At 40.2% G+C, this 12395-nt stretch overlaps 1 protein-coding gene across 1 annotated transcript in view; it reads left to right on the forward strand.

The window, feature by feature from the left end:
• Positions 1-12395, forward strand: part of LOC124878850 (A disintegrin and metalloproteinase with thrombospondin motifs 20-like) — a 142756-nt gene that overhangs the window by 26910 nt on the left and 103451 nt on the right. Inside the window, exons 5-9 of the mRNA XM_047382995.1 lie at positions 754-837; positions 2426-2550; positions 2648-2688; positions 2919-3024; positions 8144-8290. Of these exons, the coding sequence (XP_047238951.1) occupies positions 754-837; positions 2426-2550; positions 2648-2688; positions 2919-3024; positions 8144-8290 (503 nt within the window). The remainder of the gene's footprint in view (positions 1-753; positions 838-2425; positions 2551-2647; positions 2689-2918; positions 3025-8143; positions 8291-12395) is intronic.

Below are 12395 nucleotides of genomic sequence, written 5' to 3' on the forward strand. Positions count from 1 at the left end.
AGTACAGCATTTTGACCTGTAAACCGTGCCTTGACTCCTCTAAACATCCTTCTCGCATTATTGTTGTTCATGTGGAAAGCTCTTTAAAATGCTTTCTTAAAAGCCCAAAATCAAGATGACATTTATGTTGATGATAGATGAATGTAAACATCTGACTGAAACATTTGCATGTACTTGACTGATAGAGGAATATTAGCAGCATACCTTTAAAACATTTATCTTTAAAATATTTATCTGCAACTTTGTTCATGTTTTTCCATATATTTGTATGTGTGTTTAGCTAATATCTTAGCTAACATCTTAGATCCTGCAGGCTATAGTGCTTTCAACCTCTGATTTTTTCACTAGAGCAACAGGAAACAGACCAATATCTCATATGTCACTCTTAGAATAAGAGCTTGCGAAGACATGCTCCCTCTGTGTAGTCCGAGACCACATTTGCCTCCCCTCAGGCTAAGACAAGCTAAATGTTTATGGTGGACTAATGAGTTCCTGTTATGAGGCCGAACGCATCCCCGGGGAACCACTGGCACACCGTGACAGGGGTGCTCAAGAACAGCTGAAGAAGGATGAGATATCTTGCTGGCAATCTTACCCAAACTAAGGCCTTTTTGCTCTTAATAAACAAATCAAACCAAAAGAATAGTTAGCAAACTATGCAAAACGGTTTTCTCCTAAATACTGCACTGGGTTCTGGGACTGGTTAGTGGAGATTTGCATTTTTTTTGTCTGTGTGTTTTGTCTCTGTTACAGGTTGCAGCGGTGTACAGGGATCCCAGTGTAGGAAACCTCATTAACATCATGATTGTCAAGCTAGTCATCATCCACAATGAGCAGGTGAGTACAAGGATCCTGAATGCTGGGTGAATGCGGGTCTTCAGTATGGCTGACGTCATCGCAGGTGTCTCTGCTTTGGATTTATTTCCAAGGGGCCTGCTTGAAATTACCCCGCCTTCCTTGTCAGTCTCAAGTCTCATGAGAGGTTTCCTTGGAGAACAAGTGACACTGTTGTAAAGCACCTGCAAAAGAGATGTAGCAGTAGGGATGCATTCTGGATGCAATCTAGACTTAGACAGATTTTGCAAACTTCCTTGAATGTAAGGGGGTATGGTCAAAATAAGAAAGTGGAAAATAACAAAACAAAACAAAACAAAACAACATCAACTGTTTGGAATTCATTCAGGAGAACCTTTCTTACTCAACAGCAGTTTAAAGAGCTATTTCAGGAGTTTTGAAGTGAGTTGCTCTAAGAGGTTATAAGTAGTTATTATCCAACCTGCAGTAAATCATTTTCTTACCATTTTCATTCAATCCAAAAACCGACTTTTACAGTCTAAGATCTCAAATAGTGGATTATAAAAACACCAGGAATGTCCAGATAAAAATGTTATGTTCCTGATAACAAATGAAGACATTTCATCAAAGTGGATAAAATCAATCCAATGTACCTATGCTTGGAAACCTTACAGATTGTTGGTGGATATCTGACGGCAGCGGGCAGAGCAGGTCACGTGTCAGACAGGGAGCTCCTGCAGCCTCATTTTTTTACTGAGAATGTTATTGTGTTGGGTTTAAAATGCCTCAATTTTGAGCTGAAAAAAGATATTTGATCAATAATATAATGAGCATGAAGTATTTTACAGTTTTGCAAGCTGTGCCCAAGATAAGAGGCTAAAAATCAGCCACGGAATGCCGCAGACCTTAAAACAATAACAGGTATCAGGTACTGAATATCATCAGGGAACCCTGGTACTGATCATTTACCGATCATGCCTAGCTAGTGTTATTTTATGAATTGTTAATCACCCTTATGTTACTGTTGGATCGATATTTATCTAGAATTGAGCGATTAGGTACACAGGAAATGGAGGTAAGGAAGTGGTGATCTTCCTGTGTGAAACACATACTGAGAACGGAACCTGAAAAGACTTTCCAGTCGTCTCTGATAAAATTGTAATGTTCAGTAACCTAAAATAATATATACTGTATATTATAACAATTTAACTAACTGCTATTTTATCAAGTGTTAAGCCACTTTACATTTTATAGCAGTCGGGTTCTCCTCAGAAACTCTTTATTTTCTGTTCTCAGTAAGTGTTTCACACAGTAAGATCATTGATGCCGGACTGCCTCCAATTGCTACTTCCTGTACAAAAAAAGATAATTGACTTCTCTGTAAAAAAAACTTTTAAAGCAAATAGGAGGACAGTTTAAAGGTTTATAAAATAGTGTTTGCTGAAGTTTTTGTTATTAGAGTTTTTTAGAGGTGTTTGCCTCAGTACTCAGAACCAAAGAAAGTTATCTACTTCAGGTACTATACTTCTAAGCTTTTAACAGAACCACACTTGTTAACTATACTGAGCATGTTCCTTTAAGTAAATCTGGGATTACTGTACATCTATTGACACCTATTCCACTGAAACAGGAAGGACCCACTGTGAGTTTCAACGCTGCCACTACGCTCCACAACTTCTGTGTCTGGCAGCAGAGACAAAATGTCCAGGACGACAGCCATCCTTCTCACCACGACACAGCGCTTCTCATTACCAGGTACACACTCATCTGCAATGCTGTCCCTTGAAACATTTGAATCCAACTTGTTCAATCAAAGACACATGTAAGAGTGTTATTTTTCTTCTTTTTCCAGGGAAGATATTTGCCGTGCAAAAGATAAATGTGACACTTTAGGTAAACTTCAGCATTTTTTTTGTAAGAATATCTTCATCTTCAGGTTCTTTTAAATGAAATGTCCACCTCACTTGCAACAGCTCATAACCTATTTAGTAATGTGTGTATGGCACTCGGTCAGCTAATAATATTAAAGGGGGCTAATCTTTTTTTAGTTAAATCACCTTTAACGCCTAAGCATATTTTTTTCAAATAGCTACATTTGTACGTGTGTTTATGTGTGTCTGTAGGGCTCGCAGAGCTCGGCACCATGTGCGATCCGTTCCGCAGCTGCTCCATCAGTGAAGAAAATGGAATTAGTGCCTCCTTTACCATCGCTCATGAGCTGGGGCATGTGTAAGTTTCACTGTAGAGCCTGAAGCAACCTCTTTCACCTTTAAACACACACACACACACACACACACACACACACACACACATAGTGCATGCCTGCAAAACCCGTCTCACCCCTCACAGCCAGCCTTGACAACAAAAGCTCCCTTATAAAGAGATGCAGGGTACAGCAGCCACAGGTGCAAAACATAATAAAGCAAAAAAAAATTACTCTTAATAACACACAAGCCTGTAATACATTACTGTACAGCTCAAGTCAGCCCTGTGAGCCTTGACAATGACAAGGTTAGCTGGATTTTAGTGTGGATATAATTTAAAAAAAACCTACAGTGCCTTGCAAGAATATTTACATTTTGTCACATTACGACAAATTTCTGTGTACTTTGTATGTAATTTTATGGGAAAGACTAAGACAAATCAATTATCTTTTCACATAATTGAAGTGAAAAGAAGCGTTTAAGACATGTTTTACAAACCAAAAACAAAAAAACTGTGCCGTCCACTTGTATTTAGTCACCTTTACTCTGATACCCCCTAAATAAAATCCAGTTTGTATGTATATCATTATCTCTTATGTGCTTACAGGGAGATTAAAATGGACTTATATAATTATTAGGTGATTTCTGAATGCAGTTGGTTGCATTGTAGTTTAGTTTCTGGTACCATAGTAAAGGGGAGTAAAGCATTAACACAAATACAACAGTCAAACACAGAACAAACAAGTAGAAGGCTACGTATTGGGTGTTCACTCTCGACCCACCCTCTTTTCATTTACCCAGAGGCAGCTAAAATAGCATGTGGATGTCGCAGTGCAGTCATGTGCGAGTTGTCTAAGGTGGAGTGACAGCCATGCTGTCACAATGTGCGTGTCTGGCAGAGATGCTGTTTTCACAACAAGCAAATACTGACACATGTGTCAAGTTAGAAAACGACCTGTATAAATTATCTGTCTCAAAATGGCCAAGTCAAAACACATGACCTTATCTCCAGTATGGAGTACTGCTTATTTCAAACATTCCTCTGAGGCGAAATCCTGGTAAATCACGTTTTCTCTTCACTCTTGCGATTCTGGTTTCAGGTGATTTTAATAAGGTGCAATTTGAGAAGCATTATTTTCTACTTCTTCCTTAGATTTGGAGCTTAATTCATAGGTCACTTTCCATCTCTGAAAAGCTCACTCTTTGCCAAGTTTTCTGTTTTCTTTTTCTTCTTTTGTCTTTTTCTGCCCACCTACTTTGCAGAGTGTAATCAGGGAAATAAAAGAGAGATTTTCTTTCTTGTCTGGCTGCGAATAGTGAAAAGAACCAGTGTCAGTCTGTTGCAGCTTGAGAATGGCAGATATTCTTCTACCTCCTCTGTCACGCTCACACATTCTTCCAGTGGAGAGACTGAACCAGAGCAGCAGCAGATGGAAGGGTCTCACTCCTGCCCCTCTTTTTTCCCTCGCAACCCATGTGGATCTGTTTATGCTAAAGTTCAAGCAGCTGGAGGCCCAGTTGACTGACTCTTGCTGAGGGTTGATGGTGATGTGAGCCCTCAGGAGTGTTCAGCGCTCTGGGAAAGCCAGTGTGAGGTGGTGGGAGCCACTCAAGAGCGCTGCAGATTAGAGAAAGATTTAGCCTAATGGATGGGAGGCCTTTCTCAGATGACTGCGAGAACGTGTGATTGCTAAGAGCCATTGTGGGGATTTAACCCCCGTCACTTGATAGCTGTTAAAAGTGATGTGGATAAGGGTTCTGAAGTTTTTCAAGCAAGTTTTCAACATTTTGCTTTGTTATTGCAGTCAGTATTTACAAGAGGAAGTTTCTCTTTTCTGCATCATGTTTGCACAACTACTATTTCATTTTTAGTGGAATAAATATATAGGAGTGAGAAATACTGCGTGCTGTAAAAATGCTTTTTGTCTGTACAACACACAGAACAAAAGAACACCAAGTGAGTTAGGTCCTCCATCTGCAGCCTGCACTTACTCAGCCCAGAGCCTTTGCCAATTTAAGTTACAGTTTAGCTGGACATATGTGGTCTTCAGAGTTGTCTGGTTTTTTTCTGTTTAACTTCTTACCAGCTTGTCAGATTTATTGGACAAGTAGCATTTAGTTGAGAGTCTGCCAACGTACAGGTTTGGGTTATGGCTGAGCAATTACCTAAAAAAGCCCACCAGTGCAACCATTTAGTCTGAAAAGCTAGGATAACCTGGTCTAGGTTCTTAGTGTTATAACTTTAATCTTGTCCAAAGTCCCCAAAAATTGTGAATTAGCCTTTTACAAGACTGCCTAGTTGTGAGGTGTTTGTAGCAAGGAATCAGAGAATCTAGAAACAATTTTCAACTTATCACACATATTCCCCATTGAATTTAAGTTTTGACTTTGATTAATCATTTAAACACATGGATATGCTTCAAACCAAACCATTCCATCATAACTATAGCTTTATATTTGGGATTGTTGTCCTGCTAGAAGGTGCGATGTCCTTTGCATGATTGTCCTATTATTAGCCTAACCCATCTTCCCATCAACTCTGACCAGTTTCTCTGTTCCTGCTAAACAAAAGCATACCCATAAAGAGCATGATGTTCTATCCCCTACATGGGTTGTAGCAACCTTTAAATAGAACCTCTTATGGATTCTGCTCAGGTTTGTTTGTGTCACTCGACCATCAAGGCCAGACTTGTGCACTATAAATACCAGTCAAGAAAATCTCCCACCTGAGCTATGGATTTCTGTAGCTCATCCACAGATACAGTTGGCAATTGGTGAACTCAACAGACTAATTAGGGGATTTCTGAAGGCACTTGGTTGCATTGGATTGTGTTTAGGTGTATGGATTGTATAAAGGGGGCTGCATGCCACACAAAAAGGTGGACAAACATGATATGTTCTTTCACTTTACAATTATGCACTGCTTCATGATCGTTTATCATATATCATTCAAATGCCATACATTCTATTTTGTGGTTGCAATGTAAAAAAGCTCAAAGGGTATGAATACCTTTGCAATGCAGTATATACACAAGTCCCGGTTCATGCAGCACTGCTTTTGTTTCACAGATCTTTGACAGAGATTTCATTACAGAAACATGTTTTTCTCATGCAGAACATTCATCTAATAAAACTGCATATTGGGATTAGGAATAATGGACTTACTTTGTGAAGAGCTCAAATAAAATTGTGACGTTGTGGATGCCATAAACAGGACTATGTTCTTTATTGACCTAGCCGTAAAACTGTCTGATTTATAATCAAATACTAAAAGCCTGCCGTGTCACGATTTTCAGCTAATGTAATTATTTTATGAGTCAGAAACACACCTTAAGACTCTTGAATCACTTCAGTACTTTTTATGAAAGAAGGAAGTTTAACTGAAGTCCATCAACATACAGTGGCATGCAAAAGTATTCACACGTCAAACCTCAGTGTATTTTATTGTGATTTTATCTGAACACAAAGTAGTGCATAATTACTTGATAAGACGGGATCTGAATTAGTAAGTTGACTGGACCTGTGTGTAATGTAATCTCAGTATAAATTCAGTTCTTCTGTGAAGACCTCAGAATCTCTGGACAGAACAACTATTAGTCTTGCACTGTTGGTGAGATGCAACCAAATGTGAGCTTCCTGGCATATCCCTATACACAAAATGGTATGAGTGGAGGGAAATCTAACCCTACATATCAATCACACTGAGTACAGCATCACCAGGGTGAAATATAGTGGTGGTAGGATCAAGGTGTGGGGATGCTTTTTTTCATTAGGGACAGTGAATGGACAATGAAATTGATATATCAAAGCATATTTATGTGTTCAAAGGCACAGCTAACGTCTGGCCCAAAATGCATTTAGGAATTAGTGGCAAGACTTGAAAATGTCCATTACAAAATGGCCTCAATAAAGTCTTTAGTCAAATAGGCGGAATACAAATGAGTGCCACACTTTACAGATTCCGGTTTGTAGAAACATGACAAAATCCTAAATTAGTTCCTTCCACTTCACAATTATGCACTTTGTGTTCATCTGTCACCTAAATCTCCAGTAAAATATACTTAAGTTTGTGGTTGTAACATAACACAATATTGTAAAGTGCAAGGGGTTTGAATACCATAAAATTACCATCTTCGTTCACCAGAGTTTACCTTTACAGGCTGCTGACACTGTTCAGGGTGGGTTTGATTTTGTTAGTGTTATCCAGCAGCAGCCCTATCTGCGTGTGCAGAGCTGACTTTGCCAGAGGCTTAATAATTTCTTGGGCATTTGCCCTTAGGCCCTTGGCCCCTGCAGAGTGGGCCTCATGCCAGCCGCGCTGGATCGACTATCAGGAACAGAACCAGAGTCTGTACAGTATGTGCGCTGGCCCACATCCTGTTATAAACATCTGAGACATCATACAGCTACATGGATTCCTATGTGTATAAATATAAGTGTGCTGCTCTGTGTGTGTGTTCATTGGCATTAGGGGCAAGCTACAGGACAAAATTGGTCTTGGACCACACTGTGCAGGACAAGATATAAAAAGACGTGTTTTATAAGCCCGTAGTTCAATACCTCATAACAGATGTTAGTGGGTTTTCTTATAAAGAAAATAATCATCTCTTTTGGCATAATATAGCCCTGTGCACTTCTATGTATTTACACTGAAAAGTCATATACAGTATATGTGTGTTACAGTTAGGACCCCTACAACTTCTCTGCTTTAAGCCCTTTGAGAATGTGAGATGGTGAGCTTTGGCCTCTGAAGGGGTGAGCTGGAGGTGGTTCTCACCAGTGTAGTGAGGTTAATAGATGCTGATGAATGGAAAGTGACAGTTTACATAAAATGTTGCTCCCCCTACTGGCCATTTAAAGTTGCATTAAAAAGCTAATCCTTCCTGTAAAGATGTAAAGATTTGATTCTTGAAATGTTTGGGAATGTTTTAGAGATAGCACAAGTAAGAAGGTTTATTTATTTAGGAATGTGGAAATGCAGACAATGGAAAGATCCAATGTGTGCTGCATGACAATGGTGTGTGTGTGGCAGGTGGGTAATATAACCTCTCATGATATTTATCACTCTTATTTCAACAAAGCCATTAAAATGGTCCTAATCACTCTTTGTTTCTAATCCCTTCTTTTTCATCTCTCTACATCAGGTTCAACATGCCTCATGATGACAATCCCAAGTGCAGAGAGGCAGGCATGAAGCACCAGTACCACGTCATGGCTCCTACCCTCAACTATGATACCAATCCTTGGTCATGGTCCAAGTGCAGTCGCAAGTACATCACAGAGTTTCTAGAGTATGTACATCTGGCTTCTCTGTTATGTTATGTCTCTGTTAAATACACAAACCTCAATTATTTTATTTGAATGTTATATTATTGACCAAGTCTGAAAACTAGTGTGCATTTGCATTGTGCTCCCTTTGCTCTGATATGGACCCTAAAAAACCCATTGCAGCACAGTGCCTCCAGAAGTCACATAATTAATATATAGAGCCCATCTGTGTTTGTTTTAAATACAGTTTAAATCCAGCTGTTCTGTAAAGGCCTGAGAGGTTTGCGAGAGAACTTTAGTGAACAAACAGCATCTTAAAGAACAATGAAGTTCTTCTAATAATGTGTCTTATAATCTAACAGAGTTAGATTATAAACAACATCAAAAGCTTTGGAAATCTCTCAGAGCTCTGTTCAAGCAATTTACAGAGATGGAGTATGGAGTCTTAAGAGTATGACACAACTGCAAACCTACCAATACATCGTTATTTACCTAAACTGACAGCACAACTGGGAGAGCTTTAATCGTAGAAACAGCCAAGAGGCCCATGGTACCTTTTGAGGAGCTGCAGAGATCTACAGTGGGAGAATCTGTTGGGAGGCCTAGTATTGATTATGTATTCCACACACCAGACTGTTGGAATACTGCAGGAAGAAAGCCACTGTTTAAAGAAATGCATAAGAAGTTCCATGTCAACTTAGCTACTAGCCATGGAGGTGAAACAGCAGATATGTGGATGAAGATATTCTAGTCAGATGAAAGCCAAAATTAAACGTTTTGACCTATATTCAAAACACCTACCCAGTTAAAACATGGTGGTGGCAACATTTTGTTGTGGGGATTCTTTTCTTAAGCACTGGCAGGTTAGCTGTTCCATGCACACCACACATTGGCAAGACGTCTGTAGGAAAACTAAATTTTTATTTAGGGTGTCAGAGTGAAGGGGGCTCAATACAAATCTATGTAGCTCAATTCCGACTTTTATTTGTAAAAACAGTTAAAACCATTTATAGTTTTCCTCCTGCTTCACAATTATACTATACACACACATGCAGTTATACTACTTATGGGTTGTTCTGTCTGTCACATTAAAACCAAAGAAAATACATTGAAGTTTGTGGTTGGAACATGAAAAAACATGACATAGTTAAAGCACTCTATAGCACTGAATATTCTGAACAATTCCCAGTTCTGTGTTTTTCTTACTTTTGGCAAGAACTTCTTTTGTAGCTCACAATACAAATAGCTCTTATTTCCCCATCAGAACTTTAAAGACAGGTGGGTGCAATATATAAACCGTGTGGAGTTGTTATTGCCTGGCGTTGAAAGAGTATTTCCTGTTTGAATCCGGGGTGGGGGGGTTGGGGTGTGTGTGTTGGGGTTCTGTCTCAGCTGACCTGAGACATAGATCTGCTCTACCCCCTCAACCATCTATTTGCTCAAACAGGACGTAATACTCACGCCAGCCTCCTATTCCGTAACTCCTCATTCGCAGCGTGGTCAGCAATCCTGCAGAAGAACTTCCTCTATAACTGGGAAATGTCGGTTGTCGTACGATCCTCCCTCAACATGACCCTTTCATCCTCCCCTTCTTTTCCACTGGTAATTGTGGGGGCCCATTCTCACAAAGAACAGCCTTTCTGTTAAACAGATGCATCTTTAGCGCACAGCCCTGTTAGGCGCTGCCTCACTTGGAGTTGCACTTTGCATAGTTTCCAGTCAGCAATGACCTTAGCATTGAGTGGTCCGAGCTATCAGCCCAACATGAGGAGAATCCCTATATAGCTCTTTATTATTTTGGGTGTGTAATAAAGGCGTTTGAGGAAAAAAACAGTAGTTATGTGACTTTCTGATGCATTATTTGAAAACTTGGTAGAATCATACAGACATACAGTATGAAGTCATATTCAATGAGTTAGAATATTATTGAAAGCTTCATTGTTTATTTCAGTAACTCACTTTGCAAGGTGAAACATATTGCGTAGATTATTTACACACTGTTTTCAAGCCTTTTTCTGTTAATTATGATGATTTTCCTCTTAAAGCTAATGAAAACAAAATTGGAATATTACATCAGACTAATAGAAGAAATTTAGAAATGTGATCTTAATGTATATTAAATAGGTACCTTAAATCTAACAAATGAGCCTCATATTCTAATTTATTGAATATGACTGTACAGTGTAAAATGCAGGTATAAATAGAGAAAAGCAGCCATTCATGGTGGGAAAAGTCCTTCAGTGTTTTTGAAGTATTCCTCAAGCCTACAATATGGGAGCATTGATTCCACCCATCATTTCTACAGTACCACTTCTGCTCAGTGGGCTGACCTGGTCAAGTACATCAGTGTTGTGGCGAGCTATTATCAATGAAGAGCCAATTCAGTTCTAGTCTTCCCTGCCCCTTTAACATTTTCTCATCACAGGCTAAAGGATTCCTCTTCTGAATCTCTTCTGAATTCTAGAATTGTGCCGCTCAAGGTGGCAGCAGGTTGGAGTAGCTCTGTTACTTTTGATTCTGATTTATTCTTTTTTGGGAACTATGCCTCTTGTGGTGGATACAGTTGATTTTTTTGGACGACTGTCCTCTCCGATGTTAGATGCTGGTGATGCATTGCCATGGCAACGGGGTTGTTTCTTACAACCGGGAGCCGCTGATTAATATCTCAAAAGCTCAAATAATACTTCAACTACAACGCCAAATCCCCGATGAGTTGAAAAGGAGACGCCGTGGATGCAGAGCAGGAGCTAAGAGAAAAAAGAGAAGGAGGAAGTTCAAACCATCTTTTCCGTCGATTATGATGGGCAATGTGAGATTGTTGGGAAACAAGTTGGATGAACTCCAAGCCCTACAAAGGACCCAGCCAGCGTACCGGGAATGCAGTATTATGTGTTTTACTGAGACATGGCTGGGACGCACTGTGCCAGCCACAAGGAGAGGACATCAATGCCATGACTGAGTGTGTAACCGACTATATAAACTTCTTTGTGGATAACACCATCCCCACCAGAACCGTAAGATGCTTCCCCAATAACAAACCTTGGATCATCACAGACCTGAAGGACCTGCTTAACAAGAAAAAAAGAACCTTCAGAGAGGGAGACAGAGAATTATTGAGGAGTTTACAGAAGCAACTTAAAGTCAAGACAAGAGATAGCAAGGAGGTGTACAAGAAGAAGCTGGAGAGCAAGCTCCAGCAAAACAATATCAGAGATGTGTAGACAGGGATGAAGAAGATCACGGGCTTCAGGCAGAGGTATGATCGGACTGATGAAGGTCTGGACAGAGCCAATGAACTGAACACATTCTTCAATAGGTTCAGTTCAGAAAAAAGCTTCGCATCCTCCTCTCTTGCTCACAGCCAAACAGACATTCCACCCTCCTTTGACCCACAGCTGTCCAGTAACACCTCAAATTTTTTATCTTCCACCTCAGTCCTAGACCCTTCTGCTTCTACATGTTTGCCTTCAACCATATCAGAAGATGCTGATGCTTCCTTTGCTTTCCCTTTCCACCTGTGTGTCTCAAGAAGTCAAGTGAAGATGCAACTGGAGAGACTAAATCGGAATAAGGCTGCAGGTCCAGATCATGTCAGCCCTAGAGTCCTGAAGGCCTGTGCAGAGCAGCTCTGTGGGATTCTGCAGCACCTCTTCAACCTCCTGTCTTGTTCCGGTACCAAAGAAAACTCACCCATCAGTCCTCAATGACTATAGACCTGTTGCCCTGACATCCCACATCATGAAGGTCCTAGAGAGACTCCTGTTGGCCCACCTGAGTAAGCAAACAGTAAACCATCAGGACCCCTTTCAGTTTGCTTATTGCTGTGGAGTTGGATTTGAAGATGCCATCATACACCTGCTTAAACAAACCCGCTGTCATCTGGACAAAGCCAGCAGCACTGTGAGGATCATGTTCTTTCATTTCTCCAGTGCATTTAATACAATCCAACCTGATTTCCTTTGTCAGAAACTCCAGAAGACTCAGGTGGAGGCCTCAACAATCTCCTGGATCAAAGACTACCTGACAAACAGACCACAGTTTGTGAGACTGAAGGGTTGTGAGTCTAATCAGGTAGTCAGCAGCACAGGAGCACCACAGGGGACTGTACTCTCACCATTCCTTTTCACT

This window comes from Girardinichthys multiradiatus, chromosome 2, assembly GCF_021462225.1.
Source record: "Girardinichthys multiradiatus isolate DD_20200921_A chromosome 2, DD_fGirMul_XY1, whole genome shotgun sequence".
NCBI classification, from domain to species: Eukaryota; Metazoa; Chordata; class Actinopteri; order Cyprinodontiformes; family Goodeidae; genus Girardinichthys; species Girardinichthys multiradiatus.